Source organism: Portunus trituberculatus, chromosome 24 (genome assembly GCF_017591435.1).
Source record: "Portunus trituberculatus isolate SZX2019 chromosome 24, ASM1759143v1, whole genome shotgun sequence".
Taxonomy (NCBI): domain Eukaryota; kingdom Metazoa; phylum Arthropoda; class Malacostraca; order Decapoda; family Portunidae; genus Portunus; species Portunus trituberculatus.
Genome location: NC_059278.1, coordinates 15,820,740 through 15,839,620, shown reverse-complemented (window position 1 = coordinate 15,839,620; position 18,881 = coordinate 15,820,740). Strand labels below are relative to the sequence as shown.

Genomic DNA, 18,881 nt, shown 5'->3' with positions numbered 1-18,881 from the left:
TGTCTTTCTATTCTCTTTCCCTTTTCATCATACCTTCACTCCTTATTATCTATCCCTTTCTTTATCTCTTTCCTTCCCTTCCCACTAACTTTCCATTTCCTCTCCTTCCCTTCCCCCCCTTCCCTTCTCCCCTTCTGTCTTCCCCTCACGTGACGCAAGATTCATTACCGTGTACTGAAGAGTGGAGGAGAGACGCTTGAATGACCGAGGAGGAGGAGGAGGAGGAGGATGTGGGGAAGAAGAGGAGGAGGAGGAGGAGTTAATCGTAGTCTTCTGAATTTGTTAAGAAAGGGTTAGGAGCGAGAGGTGTGTGAGGGGGAGTGTTTTGCCTTGACTCTTCGTGCCCAACCGTGCCTCGCCGTGCCTACGTGGCCTTCAGATAACGGTAGGGGCGTGCGTGTAGGTGCAGGGGTTGTGGGGGAGCGCTCTGGGGGAGTTTACCTGTCCGTGCCGCTTCTCCCACCCCCTCGCTCTCCCCCATCCCGACGTCGGCTCTTGTAATGTTATGGTCCGTTTTCTGATAGTCACGTTTTCTCTCATTCAATGGAGGGGTTTTTGTGGGGGGTAACTTCATTATTTCGTGATTCTTGTGGTAAGGAGAAAAAATAATGGTTCTGGTGGTTTTTGGGAGGGTTTTGATGTTTCTACTTTTTTCTACTTTTTTTTTTTTTGCATGTGTTCGTGTGTGTCTCTGTGTTTTTTGTTTGCGTGTGCGTGTGTTGGTGTTATTCACGTGTGTCTTGCCTTCCAGTTGGCCTCACAGTGAAGGGACGAGAAGCACTCACGAGGGCATAGCTTGTGTCGGGTCAGAGTTGAGATCAGTGTTTGAGTCGCTCACGAACCAACAACGCCTGCATGCCTGCCCTCCGCCCCCTCCCCCCAGTAGACAGTACTAGTAGACAACCTCGCCTGTGTGTCGTGCCAGTGATAAAGAGACACAGAGACCTAGTTACGTAAGAAAATAGAAAAAAAAAAGAGATTGTAAGACTCAAAGCATCACCCTACGTAGAAGATTGCACCCGCCCTCACCCACCCTCACCCCACCCTCCCCAACCCCTCCCCGTGTGCTCAGTAGACAAGTTAAGGTCCCCAGGAAAGTGACAAGAGCACAGCAACAAGGGAAGGAACACGCCCTGCCGCAGTGGCTCCCGCTCCTCTTGTCTCGTGCACCCCCGCCTGGCAGCCTCGTGTCTGTCTGTCTGTGTGTGTGTCGCGAGGCGAGAAGAACGCCGAGAGGGAAAAAAAAGGGGCGTGATAAACTTAAGTGTTGATTACAAGCCCAGAACTGTGAAGCGGAGCCGTGTGTGTGTCTGTGTGTGTGTGCCGTCACCGCCCGTCTTTCCCGCCGTGGGAAGATGAGCGCTGAGTGACTTTGGGAACACCGTCCATTTCGTGTGTGCGCCGACGAGTTAACGATGGTGGTGGAGGACGTGGGTGTTGGAGGGCGGGGCGTGGTGGGGGCGGCGGCGGTGGTGGTGGTGAGCAGTAGTGGTGGTGGGGAGAGTGTGATGGTGGTGACCCCCGCCAGCCCCCCTCCCCAGCACCGCCGCAAGTCCCCCCGTGCGGGCCTGGGTCAGCGTCTGCGGGAGTCCGTGCTGAGTCCCTCGGGGCTGAGGCGCCGCGACAGCCTGGCCCTCCTGAAGCAGCCCCTCGTGGCCTCCCTGCTGGTGGCCGGCCGCAGGGTGACGCGTTCCAGGAGTGTGAGCAAGGTAGGTCCCTTCCTCACACACACACACACACACACACACACACACACACACACACACACACACACACACACACACACACAGAGAGAGAGAGAGAGAGAGAGAGAGTAAAAGTAATCACCCCAGACACGCTTGCCATCTTCAGCCACAAAGAGAAAACGAGCAGCAGGAACAGACTGTGATGTGCCGGAAGCCAATCAGGCAGCTCGTCAGTCTGCCAGCTTCCCTCACGCTTTCAGGTGCGAGGCCTTTTCTTTCCCTCCCACCAGCATCCCTAGCTTAACCTTCCCCATCAGTCTGCGAAGGTGTCCCATGATCCCTTCAGTAGAAACCCATCACTTGTGTCCCTTCATTAGACACTCCCCTCGATCCATCTCCGTATTTCTCTTCCCATCAAGTTGCACGCTTCCCATCCCCTTATTGACAGAAGTGCCGCCCCCTTCATCGCATCTCCCACCCGCACCTCCGTTAATGGCACCCCAGCACCCTTTCCCTCCGAGATGCATCGTGCTATAGGCCTTGAACTAGAAGGACTGCTCACCCATCACCCTGACCCACATCCTGATTCCTGACGCGGCAGGAGGATCACACACACACACACACACACACACACACACACACACACACACACACACACACACACACACACACACACACACACACACACACCGCCTAGTGTAGTGGTTAGCACGCTCGACTCACAATCGAGAGGGCGAGGCAACTGGGCAAGCCTCTTAATGTGTGGCCCCTGTTCACCTAGCAGTAAATAGGTACGGGATGTAACTCGAGGGGTTGTGACCTCGCTTTCCTGGTGTGTGGAGGGTGTTGTGGTCTCAGTCCTACCCGAAGATCGGTCTATGAGCTCTGAGCTCGCTCCGTAATGGGGAAGACTGGCTGGGTGACTAGCAGGCGTCCGTGGTGGTGAATTACACACACACACACACACACACACACTATAGTAGCAGCAGACAGATAAGTGGTCAAACAAACTAGAAATCAGGGAAAGCCGTGATGTTTTTTTTTTTTTTTTTTTTCGGTTTCCACATAAATGCTGATCTGCCGCCGAGCAACTTTCACACACACACACACACACACACACACACACACACACACACACACACACACACACACACACACACACACACACACACACACACACACATTTACACAGCTTGTCGCATTTATCTCTTCTTGTGTACACTTACGCCAAGGAACACCACTGGGACGGGGGAGGGGAGAACGCACAAAATAGAGAGGGAGTGGTGAGGGGAAGGAGGGGTGTTCACTTGATACAGAACAGATGGGCAGGCGACCCACTGACATGCCCTATTCCTCCAAACCCCCCCACCCTACTTCCCAATACCACCCCAACCCAGTTACCCAAGGCCTGTGTGTGTGTGTGTGTGTGTGTGTGTGTGTGTGTGTGTGTGTAGAGAGCGTGATCGCACTTATATTACACACACACACACACACACACACACACACACACACACACACACACACACACACCAGGACAAGAGAAGTATGTTGTTTAACCTTTTTTTTTTTTTTTTCTTCCTTTTTCTTTGTATCTTTCTTTTTTTGCTGTTGCTGACCCCTTACCAACAGCTCAAGTTTCTGTATGCATAGTCATTGATTCTCTCTCTCTCTCTCTCTCTCTCTCTCTCTCTCTCTCTCAGGAAACAAAAAAAACAAAGAATTAACGAGATGATTGGGGGGTGAAGGAGTGGTAATGGGGCGTGGGGGGAACAGTCACTAAATTGGATGGGGCGGGGGGACTGGCTTGAAGGATTTGAGGTGTTAAAGGGAAAAAAAGCCAAGGACTACTGGGTTTGGCTTGTCCGGTGCAGGGGGGTTGGTGGGGAGAGGGGGGCGGGGGTTGTTGTCTTGGGTGGTGTTGGGGTTTAGTTGGGGGTGTGCATAGATCAAGCTTCCCCACTCTTACAACACCGTCAGGTTCATGTGTGTGTGTTTGTTTGTATGTATGAGCATGTGTGTTCGTGTGAATTTTTATAAGGACGTCTTCAGGTATACATGCATCTGTCCCTGAGTGTGTGTGTGTGTGTGTGTGTGTGTGTGTGTGTGTGTGTGTGTGTGTGTGTGTGTGTGTGTGTGAACGTACGCAAGTGCTTACATGGCTACGTTTCTTCTATATTAGTAAATTCCTCCTATTCTTACTGTGTTATTTTCCTTCTTCATTCTTACCTTTATTCTTTTTTTTACTGTTACCTCTTCCATTTTGTCCTCCTCACTACTACTACTACTACTACTACTACTACTACTACTACTACTACTACTTTTACTACTTCTACTGCTACTGCTACTACTACTACTACTACTACTACTACTACTACTGCTGCTGCTGCTGCTGCTGCTGCTGCTGCTGCTGCTGGTACTGCTGCACTAACAACCTTGAGCTCGCGGTAGGTAAACACACAATCACATTATGTATGCCCTCCGTGCTTGTTGTGTTCACCAAGACAGGAAGGGAGGGAGTGGGGGAACTGGCAACCTCGAATGGGACGGGTCGTGGCGGAGTGTTCTACTGTGTAGCAAACGTGTTTCAAATCTTGTCTGGGGTTACAAGAAGTGTAGATATTTGTGTGGCTTAGATATGGTTATATGACGGGTTCGGAGAGAGAGAGAGAGAGAGAGAGAGAGAGAGAGAGAGAGAGAGAGAGCGCAGAGTTGGGTACAGGGTAGGGGCACGTGTCACTGCCTCCCCCCGTAGCCTGCGGTCGGGGTCCTCAAGGGCATCCCTCTCCCCTGCTCGGCTGAGACGCGGTTCCTTCACGGCGTCAAGAGCAGTGCGGGGCGAGGCGAGGCGAGGCGAGGCGAGGCAGCAGCGTGTGCCTCGGAAGCCCAGTGCAGGGCGTGGCCGCGAGGCGAGAGCAGTGATTACCGCGCTGTGTGCCAGGCAGGACAAGGCGGTGTGCTGTGGTGCTGTGGTGTTGTGGTGCTGTTGCGGGTTGAAACGTGCTGCTCTCTGTCTTGATTGACTGCAGGTGCTTCTTGGAAACACCAGATCACGTGTTCTCGCAGCACCACCTGATCCCCGCGTGCTCCCCAAGGGCCGCCCACTGAGTGCACAGACAGGTGTTCCCACAGGTGTGTGTCCCGCGCCACCACCATCACCACCACCACTATGCCTGCCAAGATGCGGGCCACACAGGTGTTTAACATCATGACGGGTGCTGTGCGGGCGCGCCTCCACAGACACACGGGCGGGGTGTTCTACCGCGAGGGCGCCCTGCTGGTGGAAGACGACGCCCTGGACATGCCGGAGATCGAGGAGGCGCTAGAGGTGACGGAGGACAGCGTGGACGAGGAGGAGGACACGCGAGACAAAGGATTGCGGAAGAGTCGTAATGTTAGTATCCGAGTGAGGATGTGGTGAAGGATGCTGAGGTGGAGGGAAGCAATGAGAGTGTTTATCCTCGGCAGTCAGCACTCAGCGTCTGTGTTGTGGCTGGCGGGAGGTCCCTCGGTGCGTCCTTCTGTCACCTTCAATGTAAGGGAGTGATAGCAAACCGGTCAGTCTCCTTTTTTATATCTTCTTATTTTTACTCACCGAAGTGGACGCAGTGGCGGTGGTGTATTGTGGTGAGGAGGCCACTTGTGCTCTCCTGTCACGTCTGAAGGAGGTGGAGGGGAAGTCCTGCATTCCTGAAGGTGTGGGTGTCGGGAACTTTGCAAAGGTTCTCTAGTGTAAGTGGAGACCTCGATGCAAATGATCCCGAAGGAGCTGCATTTTTTATGAGTCACGATTCATGAGTATGACAATGTTAAACTGAGTAAGCGAGGTGGTGGGGATGGTGGTGGTGTGAGTATGAGAGGTGGTGATAGTGGTGAGGCAAAGTTATGTGTCCTCACGCCAGACAGGTGAGAGGGAAGTGTACGGGTGGTAGTGGTGGCGATGGTGGTGGCGGTGGTGTTGCAACTCCTCAAGGTGGTGATGTTGAGGTGGTGTTACGAGTTCTGACTTAGAGCGAGTAATGTTCCACTGAAGTTACGAGTTTCTGGACAGTGGTGGTGGGGACTGGTTGGGGTTGGTTGCAGTGTAGGGGTTGTCCTTGAGGTTGGGGATTGGGAGTAAGGGAAGGGTTAGTGGTGGCGGTGACAGGGGTGGCCTTGGAGTTGGGGGGTTGGGGAAGGGTAGATGGCAGTAGAGTCTTAAGGTGTAGTCAGTGGAGTGCCTAAGGGCCAGAATGGTTTCCTACTGTGTTAGTGAGACGTTTCGGGGTAAGAAGACCGGAGAACCACATTTGTTGTCAGGCTGCAGTGCTCCGCCTCGAGTTAAGATGATGATAATGCGTCTTCTGCGGTGTGAGGAGGAATTGTGCTGCGTGGGAGGTGGGAGGGAGAGGTGGGTGGAGGTAACAGACGAAAGCTTCCTACATTACACGTTATAGCTGGTGTTTCCTGGTGGCGGTGGCGGTGGTGGTGGTGGTGGTCCAGTTCACCGTGACCTAATCCACTCGTTCCTCCTCCTCCTCCTCCTCCTCCTCCTCCTCCTTCTTTTCCCCTTCACTCCTCCGTACCTCATGTCATCCTTCTTTTCCTTCTTTCCTTTCTTCTCCTTCAGTTTCCTCACTTCTTTATTTCTCTTTCTTCTTGCTCCCACATTTCGTCCGCCTCCTCTTCCTCCGCCTCATTGCCCTCCCTGGCTCCTCCTTCCTCCTCTTACCACCACTTAATGTTTTTAATTCCTTCCTCTTGCTTTCCCCCAATCCTCTCTTGTCTTCTTTCCCTTCTTTCTTCTTTAATAGCTGTCCAATCCCTCCTCCTCCTCCTCCTCCTCCTCTTTCTCTTTCTCTTTCTTTCTCTTTCTCTTTCTCCTCCTCCTCCTCCTCCTCCTCCTCCTCCTCCTCCTCCTCCTCCTCCTCCTCCTCCTCCTCCTCCTCCTCCTTCTTCTATATTCCTTTGTATTCCTCCTCCTACTCTGCGCCACACACACACACACACACACACACACACACACACACACACACACACACACACACACACACACACACTGACCTTTTCTTCCCAGGTCAGGTCAGGAATGGTTCACAGGTCCCTGGAGGCTTTGATCGCTTCTGAACCCTTGACTTCACTCGACCTGACTTGTTCTTGACCTTGACCTGGCGACCTTGACCTGACTCTCTCTCTCTCTCTCTCTCTCTCTCTCTCTCTCTCTCTCTCTCTCTCTCTCTCTCTCTCTCTCTCTCTCTCTCTCTCTCTCTCTCTCTCTCTCTCTCTCTCTCTCTCTCTCTCTCACTTTTTCTTCCTTCCTTTCTTTCCTTTCCTTTCCTTCCCTTCTTCCCGTTCGTCCTCATCCTTTTTTTTCGTGCTCCATAATAATAGTAATAATATTATTATTATTATTAATTCTAGTTCGCCATCAGGCATATTTTACAGAGATAGTTTACATAGACGCACACACACACACACACACAGAGAGAGAGAGAGAGAGAGAGAGAGAGAGAGAGAGAGAACTATTAATGAACTGCACTACACACAACTCTAACACACACACACACACACACACACACACACACACACACACACACACACACACACACACACACACACGGCCCACATAGTGGACGGCTAGCATTTTTTTTTTATTGAAGTCGTAACGGCAAGTAATGCACCGTTGAATTACTGTAAAATGTGTGTGTGTGTGTGTGTGTGTGTGTGTGTGTGAGTGTGTGTGGCCTAGTGACTGAATGGCCGGACGAGGTGAACTGAGTAACATGGACCATCTGCGCCCACACACACACACACACACACACACACACACACACACACACACACACACACACACACACACACACACACACACACCGGTAGCTCAGTGGTTAGAGCGCTGGCTTCACAAGTCAGAGGACCGGAGTTCGATTCCCCGGCCGTGTGGAGATATTTGGGTGTGTCTCCTTTCACGTGTAGCCCCTGTTCACTGTTCACCTAGCAGTGAGTAGGTACGGGATGTAAATCGAGGAGTTGTGACCTTGTTGTCCCGGTGTGTGGTGTGTGCCTGGTCTCAGGCCTATCCCAAAATCGGAAATAATGAGCTCTGAGCTCGTTCCGTAGGGTAACGTCTGGCTGTCTCGTCAGAGACTGCAGCAGATCAAACAGTGAAACACACACACACACACACACACACACACACACACACACACACACACACACACACACTTGCCTTGCGTGTTTATTTGTGTTAGCTGTGTTGTAAGCCTCGAGGAATGCTTCTTAAAAATATGCCTGGTTTTTCCTTCTTTCTTCCTCTCTTTGTTTTTAATTCTCTCTTGCTTTTTCTTCCTCTCTCTCTCTTCCTCTCTTTCTTTCTTTTTAATTGTCTCTTCTTTTGCTTCTCATTTGTTCTCTTCTGCTACTACTACTACTACTGCTGCTACTACTACTACTACTACTACTACTACTACTACTACTACTACTACTACTACTACTACTACTACTACTACTACTCTCTCTCTCTCTCTCTCTCTCTCTCTCTCTCTCTCTCTCTCTCTCTCTCTCTCTCTCTCTCTCTCTCTCTCTCTCTCTCTCTCTCTCTCTCTCTCTCTCTCTCTCTCTCTCACACACACACACACACACACACACACACACACAGCTATATATACACATATTTATCCACTTACTTCCGCTTTTCTTTCACTATCACCACTTTTATCTCCTCCTCCTCCTCCTCCTCCTCCTCCTCCTCCTCCTCCTCCTCCTCCTCCTGTTTTTCCTTCACTGACATTAACGTGGCACTTCTCTGGTACTGATAGTGACTCGACGGAACAAAACAACACACACACACACACACACACACACACACACACACACACACACACACACTTCTGTCCAAGACCTTTTAGCATCTGGTGGGCGGGGAGGAGTCGGGGGCTGAGAGTTCTGTGGGGCAGGGGAGGGGAGGGGGTTGTTACGTGGTTGGGATTGAGTGGGCACTGGGCAGGTAAGGAGAGAGAGAGAGTTGGGAGGAGGAGCAGGTGGAGTATAGTGGAGGGGGAAGTGGAATGAGTTTCTCCAGTCTGTCCCCAAAGTAATATGAGCGTTAGGTGAAGATCATGCCTTGTTAAATCTCTCTCTCTCTCTCTCTCTCTCTCTCTCTCTCTCTCTCTCTCTCTCTCTGATACTGGGTATAAATATGGATTCCTCTATCGTGTGTGTGTGTGTGTGTGTGTGTGTGTGTGTGTGTGTGTAGCTCTAACTTCCGCTAAGAGAGAACCGAAAGAGAGGAAGAATAGGGGAGACTTAGATAAAAACAAGAAGTAATAGGAAAAAAGTCAATAAAATGAGAGAGAGAGAGAGAGAGAGAGAGAGAGAGAGAGAGAGAGAGAGAGAGAGATGTCAAGAGTACTAAGAGACGGAAGGGAAAAAGTACGAAGGGAGGAAGATGAGAGAGAGAGAGAGAGAGAGAGAGAGAGAGAGAGAGAGAGAGAGAGAGAGAGAGAGAGAGAGAGAGAAGGGGTGAAGGGAGGAAAAAGTCTTAATATAATGAGTCTTAGTGGCGTGGAGGAAGAAGCTCAGACAGTGGGGAGTGGGGAGGCAAAAAAAAATGGGGTGTGGCGGCGGCAGTGGGGAAGCAGGAAGGAGGAAATGAAGTGGAGAGGAAGAAAGAGGAAGAAGAAAGAAGTACTGAACGAAAGCTGATAGAAATGAGTAAAGGAAGAGTGAAAGAAACGAAGGATGGAGGTGAAATTATTAAATGGAGAGAGAGAGAGAGAGAGAGAGAGAGAGAGAGAGAGAGAGAGATGTATTTTCTTCCTCCACCGTGCATGACAAATGAACATGTCTAACAGCAGAAAATAGGAAGGGAGAGTGATAAGAAGGGAAGAAAGAAGAGGAAGAAGATGATAAAGCGAAATAAGATATAACATTAACAGGAAAAGAGAGAAAGCTAAGACAGAGAGAGAGAGAGAGAGAGAGAGAGAGAGAGAGAGAGAGAGAGAGAGAGAGAAGAAGAGAGTTTTATACGAAACAAGAAACGTAATAAAAAGCACAAATAAGATTAAAAGAAACTAATGTATTGTGTGTGTGTGTGAGAGAGAGAGAGAGAGAGAGAGAGAGAGAGAGAGAGAGAGAGAGACATGAAAGTAGGCCCGTAGAGTGAATGAAGGTAGTGGCAGTGGCGGCAGTGGCGGCGGGGAGGCCCTTAGGGTAAGACTGGCCGTGGCCCTGGAAAGCGGTCAGCGTCAGGAGAAGGAAGGAGAAAGTGTGTGTGTGTGTGTGTGTGTGTGTGTGTGTGTGTGTGTGTGTGTGTGTGTGTTTTAGGTCGTACTGTACGATGTCAGCTTCCGTTAGTGCGTATTACAGAGAGAGAGAGAGAGAGAGAGAGAGAGGTCATGGTTTTTGGCATTTAATCTGTAGCTCAAAAAAGAAAAAAGAAAAACAATCTTTGCCTTTATACAGAAAAGAAAAAAAAACACCCACCAATCACCACCATCACCACCGCCGCCACCACCACCACCACCACCACCACCACCACCACCACCACCACCACCACCACCACGTAACAACATAGCGTGTACCAGTAACCTTAAAGAGAGAAAGAGATAGAGACAGAGAAGGCGGGAGTAAACACACACACACACACACACACACACACACACACACACACAGTAAAAAGACAGTCACGGTAGCACGCGCACACACAAACGCATCCCCCACCCCCCCTCTACCCCCGACACACACAAACACACTTCTATACACGAACCTACATCATTTAGTCTTCCTTCGCCACTCCAGACCTTTATAAAGTGAGGTGGTGAATGCTACTAAGACTTCCACTGCCCACCACCCCCTCACGCCCTTAGCCACTCCCTCCCCTTGACGCGTGTATAAGAACAAGAGAATGGCTTAAAAATATTGTTTGAGGGGGACGTTTTTTGGAGGAGGGTTTCTCTTCATAGCTCTGGCTGGTGTCTAGACTCTGCTCCCCAACACTCCTCTTTGTATACTCGTTGACTTCCCTCCTTCATACACTGTGTCTCCCTGCCTCTGCTCACTCCCTATTTGTTTGCTTAACCTCCCCCCTTTCAAGCTAACTCCCGTGTGTGTGTGTCTGGGTGAATGTGTGTCTGTGTGTATATGTGTCTGTATGTGTGTGTAGGTATGTGGCCCAATCACGAAGCACACAATACACACACGTCCCCTTTTCCTTCTATCCTCACCATTATGTAAATATTAACACGTACCTGCTGACTTACACCTGCCTCATTACCTCCTCACCACCGTCACTCATTCACCATTAAGCAATAACCTTCACTCATTTATTTACCTGGCCATTCTACACGTGAGGGAGGCGAGAGTCTTTGATCACCTGCGCTGCTCACTGAGGCGCGTGGGGACTCCAAAGGAAGCGCTAGGATTGAAGAAGGGCGGGAGAAAGGCTCGTTGTGGTCCTTCTGTGGCGAGGTTTAGCTGTGGCCGCGGGAACATAAGAGTGGCGGTCACTTCGTGTGATTTCGACAGCTTGGTGGTGGAGGAAGATGGCGTGTGGTGCGCGTGGTGTGTGTGCTGTGGTCAGAGGGAAGGGGCGAGGGTGAGTGTTCTGCAGGGATGAGGGTTACTGTTTCCGTGAGGGAGGGAAAGAGAGGGACGGGAAATGTAAGTAAAAAGAAGGAATGGCGTAGGTAAAGTATGGGAAGGAAGGGGAAGGTAGAAAAATAAAAAGAGAGGAGGGATAGGAATAAAGCTAATGAAAAGAAAAGAGAGAAGAGAGTTTGTTGTATTTAGAAGGGTTGATGTGGAACGTGATAATGGTGTAGTGGAGAAACAAGATCTAGAGTGGTATGGCGGTGGATGGTTTCTCTTTTAAAGTGGATGTTCATAGTATCTGAAGGGGTGTGGGCGTGTGGAGGTGGAACAGTGTGATGTGGAGGACTTGCTGAACTGTGGACTATGGTGTTGAAGGGGAAGGATATATGTTTGTATTGATGTAGGAAGAGGGATCTTTAAAAAGGGAATGTTTCTAGTATCCAAAGGGAGGTAAAGGTTGAACAGTGAGATGTGGAGGCGTTAGTGGATCATCAGTCGTATGAAAGTGGACAATGATCTATAAATATATGTGGAGAGTGGATATTATTGTAAAAAAGATAGAAAAACAGGAGTGGGTTGTTTGCAGTACTTGAAAAGATTTGGAAGTGCGTGAGTGGATCAGTGAAATGTGGAGGAGTTAGTGGATCATGAAATGTCATATGAAAGTGGAGAGATCTATAAATATGAGAAAATTTATATTATTCTGAAGAAAAAGGGGAGGGTCGTTTGTGATATTTGAAAAGGTGTGGAGGGTGGAGGGAGGTGCGTAGGTGGATCAGTGAAGTGTGGAGACGCAGGGAATCATGAACCGTAATGTGGAAGTGGAATGATCTGTGAATATGAGAGAATGGGTGTTATTAAAAAATGTGTGTTTGCAGTGTATGGAAAGGTGTGGAGGTGTGTGAGTGGATCAGTGAAGAGTCGAGAGTGAGTGGCTCGTGTACTGTGATGTGGAAGTGGGGAGCATTATACAAGCCCGCGTAGGAAGCGTCCGCTGTCACCTATCACCTTTCCACACTCGCCAGTCGCCACGCATTTGCTTTAGTCTGTTCCCTCCAACTTTTCACTAACTTCCACCTTTCATCCGCTCCCATCCTCTCCCACACGCATTATTCCACGTCCTCTCATCTCCATCCCTCACCTGTTCTCTCCTCCTTAATCACCATCTCACCTTTATCCACCACCACAATCCCTCATCCTCAAATCCTTACCATCCTACCACATGTCCTTCACTTCAGGATTGACAGGTGTGCCGTGACCTCCACCACACACTTGTTGAAGCCTCCCCCCCACACCCCCACGCTTTACACCTCTGTCTGGCGTCCTTCACTGAATGACTGACTGCGTATTGACGTAGTAGTTATTCCACCTCACCTCAGAGAACCTACTTTTACCGGGGACTTTAATAAACCGACACGAGCATTGCGGGTGGCTGCGGGAGTTTTACATTTTTATTCACCTGCGGGAGGAAGTGCTCAGTTGAGGCCGTTAGCGAGTGGGAAATGTCAGCCCGTGTGTAATTATGAACTTGTGTTTGGAGACATAACTCGCGAAAATGATAAATGTTGCTGCTCCCTGACGTACGAGTAGCATAAAGGGGAAGTGCGTGAATGATTCCCACCTGCCTCACCTGTGCTCGCTCACCTGCACATGGGAATAATATGTGAAAAACACTCGCGCATTTGTGTGAGGGCGAGAGAAATTCACTGTTATCAAGGGTTAACTAAATGAGGGCTGGATTTACCTGTTACCTCACCTGTGTCGAATAATTATTAATCCCTGATACTTTTTGAAGGGTGCAGGTGTGGTGTGTAAATGCTGCTGAGGCGAGATTGTGAAGAGGGAGCAAGTGGCATTTCGTCTGTGTGTGTGTGTGTGTGTGTGTGTGTGTGTGTGTGTGTGTGTGTGTGTGTGTGTGTGTGTGTGTGTGTGTCATCACGGAAGCGACGACAACACACCGCACAGTACCATCTCTGTTAAACGTAATTTCAACACCGCTATGTGCAACTCGATGAACCTTTACCGGCTCAGCGTGGAGGGAGAGGGAGGGGAGGGAAAGCTGTTTTTGTGTGTGTCTGAGGTTAAAGGAGGAGAGGGAGGGAAGAGAAAGGAAGGAAGGAAGGAAGGTATGGGACGGACGGGAAATGGGAGTAAAAAGAGGGGATGAAGGTAAGGTATGGGAAGGGGAAGGTAGAAAAAGAAGGAATGGAAAAAAAAGGAATAAAGCTGAAAAGGAAAGAAAGAAGAGGTGAAAAGAATAAGGAAATAGGGACGGAGAACTAATAACTGAGAGAAAAGAGGAGGAAAGAGAGGAAATGAGGAAATGTAAGAGAGAGAGAGAGAGAGAGAGAGAGAGAGAGAGAGAGAGTAGATATACAACAATAGAAACTAGAACACAGAGACGGACCCACGTGCGTACAAACAAAGAGAATGAAACAAGGGAATCTGCGTGTATTCTTTTTTTCATCTTTACATTTACTCATTTTCAAACGCCTTGGAATGGAACATGAAGGAGGAGAACATGAAAGGAATGGAGAAGGAAGAAAAGTTTGAGTGCATTTTTGTCTTCGTTACCATTGTCAGTCTTTCTTCTTCTTCTTCTTCTTCTTCTTCTTCTTCTTCTTCTTCTTCTTCCTCTTCTTCTTCTTCTTCTTCTTCTTCTTCTTCTTCTTCTTCTTCTTCTTCTTCTTCTTCTTCTTCTTCTTCTTCTTCTTCTTCTTCTTCTTCTTCTTCTTCTTCTTCTTCTTCTTCTTCTTCTTCTTCTTCTTCTTCTTCTTCTTCTTCTTCTTCTTCTTCTTCTTCTTCTTCTTCTTCTTCTTCTTCTTCTTCTTCTTCTTCTTCTTCTTCTTCTTCTTCTTCTTCTTCTTCTTCTTCTTCTTCTTCTTCTTCTTCTTCTTCTTCTTCTTCTTCTTCTTCTTCTTCTTCTTCTTCTTCTTCTTCTTCTTCTTCTTCTTCTTCATTCTTCTTCTTCATTCTTCTTCTTCTTCTTCATTCTTCTTCTTCATTCTTCTTCTTCTTCTTCATTCTTCTTCTTCTTCTTCGCCATTGTCGTTGTCATCATCATCATCATCTTCGTTGTTGTCATCATTTCTCATCTTAAGATTTACTGTACGAAAACTTCCAATATTAGTGTGGTATTTTTATCATAATCTTGGTAATCATCATCTCCTCCTCCTCCTCCTCCTCCTCCTCCTCTTCCTTTTAATCATTTCTAATCGCTATTCTGGCTTCAATATTTCTCACCACATTCATCTCGTAATTTCCGTCCATCTAGATAGCCTAACATAATTTAACTTAAATATGTACCTGAGCCTTTCACACACCTGGAGTCTAATCCCGCTCATTACCTGGCCGCGTTTGTCGTCCAGGTGTTTTTATTTTATTTTTATTTTTTCCATCAAAGGGAATCACACTTACCTGAGTTACCTGCAACATATTCAATTTGGAAGGTTGTAATTACCTGTCACGTGTTAGATGTCCGTTCCCACCCGTATTATCTATTTGGGTTTGCGTATCTGTTTATTTCTATCTGTTTATATATATATTTGTCTGTGTAACCATCTATTAATCTGTTTCTATTTATCTTTCTTTCATTCTGGCTGTCTGTTTGTATCATGTATTTTTTTTTTTTTTCATTTTCTTTTTATGTAAGGGCCACTGGTTAAGGGCGACAAAAATTTAAATAATAACCCTCGTAAATGTCAGTGCCCAGAGTAGTGCCTGTCTAACCATCCATCCATCCATCTATCTATCTATCTGTTTATCTATCCATTCATCTATATACCTATCTATCTATCCATCGATGTGTCTATCTATGTCTATTCATTTATCTATCTACTTATATATCTATCTATCTATCTATCTATCTGTCTGTCTATATTCATCTTCGTGTCTATCACTATATCCCTGCCTATCGTTTGCCCATCAGCTGCATCTGCCTCCAACAAACGTCAGACCGACAGATATGCGTATTTCACAACAGGACAAAAAAAAAGCAACAAAGAGAACTGACGTGTACCCTTGGAAGATTCATGAGTGTGTATCGGGGGAGAGGAAGGACATGGAGGGAGTTGTGCATGACTTCTACACCGTCAGTTACTACCCCGTTTGGTGAGACCACACGATAGTCAGGCCTTCCATCTCAGAGTCACGATAGTTGATCATGTAGAGGGCGCAGCACAGACAGCCTTGCCTCTTGAAGCTGTTGGTATTGATCTGGTGCCTTCTATGTATGGAATTTTGTTGTCCTTTCTTGAATACTCGCGTCGGTGGCGGTGTAACGGAGGCAACCTTTCAGAAGTGGGTTCAAAGTATTGTCTTTTACAACCCGAAAGAAATAGAGTTTGTTTTTCTCCTCGCGTTATGGAAAATATGTTAGTGATATCAAAGACTCAAGGACGAGCGGGAGGGGGGTAGGTGAGGGGGAAGGTAATGTAGATTATAACCGGAAGAAACACATGGAGTTGGGTTTCATGGGGAGCGTGAGGACAGCAGCAGCGTGACTCCTGCCCCCAGCTCACCACACCTGCCGTCGCCGCTCGCCAGGTGCGCCACTTCCTCGTTAGCACAGTTGTGGCGCAGTGAGGTGTGCGCCGCGTAGGAGGAAGAGGAGAGAAAGAGAGTAAGGGAGAGAGGAGGGGGAAGAAGAGAGTAGGGGAATGAGCGAAGAGAGAGAGAGCAAGAGAGGAGGGAGGGGAAAGGGCAAAGGAAGAGTGGGGAGGAGATGAGGCATCGAGAGAGGGATGTGGGGGAGGCAGGTGTGAGGGTGCCAACTTTAGGGGGGTGAGGGGAGGCAAGTGCGGTGCCAGAGCTATCAGTTCCTCACGTACAGTTGCCACAGTGCCACGCTTACGCCGCTGCCACGCCGGACGCCTCTTCCCGAGCACTGGCCCTCCGCGACCTGACACCACCACGCCAACATCAGTCGCCGGCAGGGGTGTTGTGGCGCCGCGAGAACCACGTGAAGGAACTACCGCGGCGGCGATGGAGTGATTCACTGCACGAGGCTCCTGGGGGTGGAACGTGAAGCGACCAGGACTTACTACACTGCCTGACGGTGAAACAGTGCCGAAGGAGGCCACGGGCCACCCGTCACCAAGCACGTGATACTCTTGACACCAACATCAACAGTGGAGTCCCCCCCCCTCCTTCCCTCCCTCCCAGGAGCTAAAATAGTGACTGTCTCTTTATGTGTGGCACCGAGCAGCGTGCCAAGACTTAGCCACCTGCTGCTGCTCCTGTCGCCACGGATGTGATCTCCCGTACACAGCGCTGTACGCACTCGGCGAGAGTCGCACCTGTCCACACACCTGTTAGGGATGTGCTGTGAGGAGCGCTAACACCTGCAGCATGTGGGAGTAGCTGATGCTGACTTTGCTCTTCGTCTGTCGCTCCCTTTACACGGCAGGGAATCATGTGAAGGGCGGGCCAGGGGCGACGTGTGGCGTCCCTGGAGCCGCCATGGAGTCGTCGCGTCTCCCTCCCCCTTGCCGCCGCTCCTCGGAGGATACTCGTGGCGGCGTCGGCACGAGGGAGATAGAACGACCCACCTCTCTTCCTCTCCATTCTTCCAACCCCCGACGACTGTCTTCCTCAAGAGGCGGCGATCCTAGTCACGCTCTCCAACTCCAGCCACGCCCCCCAGACTCTGACACCACGCCCGAGGACTCCCTCCCTGAGCTAAGTGTCATACCCGAGGTCCACGCCTCAGCGGCCTCGCCTGAATCCCACACACCTGTTGCTGACGCTGACGCCAGGCCGGACTCCCACACTCCCGAGTCCAGCGCCACCCTCGTGCCCCTCACCCCTGAGCCAGATGCTACCTCGGAGTCTCGCACACCAGATTCCCACACACCTCGGTCCCGCCGCACCACCCCCGAGCCTCACTCCGACACCGCCTCCCTCAAGCCGCGGCCGAGGCACGCTGTGTCGAGCGCCAGAAGCGTCAAGCGTAGAGGCTCCCAAGTGCGGCAAGGGAGACCTCGCAGGGCGCTGTATGTGGCCACGCCCTTGCCGCCGCCGGTCCGCGAGCACAATGTGGGAAGGTCCCAAACTGAGCCGCCCCCGAGTCCTGACATTTTGCAGGTGTCCTGGATGTGGGAGTCCTCCCGCCACACCTCACTCCGCCGGCGGGCCTCACGACGAGTGTCCTCTCGCTGGAAAAGACCCCGGGGGATGCCGCGCCGCGCCCCGCTGCGAGGCGTGAGGCTGGGTGGCTTAGGTGATGAGTCCTTGGAAGACAATGGTGGAGACGACACGGTCATGATTTGGCAGGGACCAAGACAGGAAGTGGAGGTGGCGGGGCGGAGCGGTGCAGGGCGTCACCAGGGAGAGGATCCTGGAGACACGGGTGTCATCCGTCGTAGAGCAAAGTCGGAGTCCGCCGCGGCCTCCGTGAAATCCTTAAAGAGAAAGTGGCGACATTCTGAGGTCTTATTTCCAAGACTACTATCGGAGGCCTTACAGCAAGCTAAATCCGACGAGAGCGGTGAGAAGAGCAGGACTCTCCTGGAGAAAGCCAGGAATCTTCCCGGCTATATGAGGAGGGTTTCCCATGTGTTGTTTAAGAACAGTAAAGATGAGGAAGAAGCGGACTGCGTCGTCAAGAGACTCGGAGGCTCCACGTTCTATGTGGAGGTTGAAAATTGTCTGCAGGAACGTCCAGGCAGTGTCCTGACGGAAGCCAGTGGCGGTGACGCTGCACGAGGCACCAAGAAGCACGGCCCTCCAGTGAGGGCTGGGTTTTTGCGGCCTCGCACCCTCAACTGGAACCAAAAATACAAGCGAGCAATGGTGCAGTGCAGGACGCCAGGCCCTGATATCTGCATCACATCCCCTGAGGGACCCTGCTCCCCCGGGGGACAGGAAGGTGACGGGGACGTCAGGAACGAGGACGGCAAGGGACTGCTGGGGAGGATCTTTGGACAGCTGCGTCCTCGCTCCACCTCCACCTCAAGGTCTTGCGTGTCTGTGAGTGTCCTACCGACCCTTCCCTCCTAACACACACTCACTGCTAGAGGCACCTCTTCCCACCCTCCCCTCACCCATACCCATCTCTCGCCCGCCCTACCTCTACCCCTCACGCCCCGCACGCTCCCTCTCCTGCACTGCCTCACCTGCCAGCCTGCTACTAAAGGAACGTGCGATAAGGACGCAGCATCACGCTCACTAACACTAGCGCGAAGCGGCGACCTGGCTGGCAGGTGCTGGGCGGGGCGTCACGTGGTAATTGTGTGTGTGTGTGTGTGTGTGAGAGAGAGAGAGAGAGAGAGAGAGAGAGAGAATGATTTGCACACGAGGAAAAAATGAAAACACCCCGAGGAATAGGTAGCAGTGTGCTTCCCCTTCCCCGCCACTTTTCATTCCCCTGCCGGAGGGATCTCGACGGTAAACATTAGAGAATGAAGGGAAAAAGCACCGTACTCGTTATCTTGGGCATTGTTAGCCTTTGCCTCCCACTCTAAAAAGCGTGTGTGTTCAGCGGGGAGGTGGACGCCGCCGCCGGTGCTTAGAGCGAGGCGGAGAAGAGATGCGCGAGTCGCTAATATTGATTCTCTTGTGAAGCCAAACTTTTAACTGTTGTTTTGGACACTTATTAATTAGTAGCTGTCTCGCAGTCCCTCCTGCACT

General features: G+C 50.3%; 1 protein-coding gene across 4 annotated transcripts in view; it reads left to right on the top strand.

Annotated features, from left to right (window-relative positions):
• LOC123508305 (serine/arginine repetitive matrix protein 1-like) overlaps positions 1-18,881 on the top strand; it is a 135,801-nt gene that overhangs the window by 109,016 nt on the left and 7,904 nt on the right. The window contains exon 1 of one of the 4 annotated variants that reach the window (XM_045261906.1): positions 16,021-18,221. The exons of the other annotated variants lie outside the window; for them this stretch is intronic. Coding sequence (XP_045117841.1) covers positions 16,617-18,221 — 1,605 coding nt within the window. The 5' untranslated portion in view covers positions 16,021-16,616. Of the gene's footprint in view, positions 1-16,020; positions 18,222-18,881 lie in introns of those variants that run through there. 4 annotated transcript variants of the gene reach the window in all.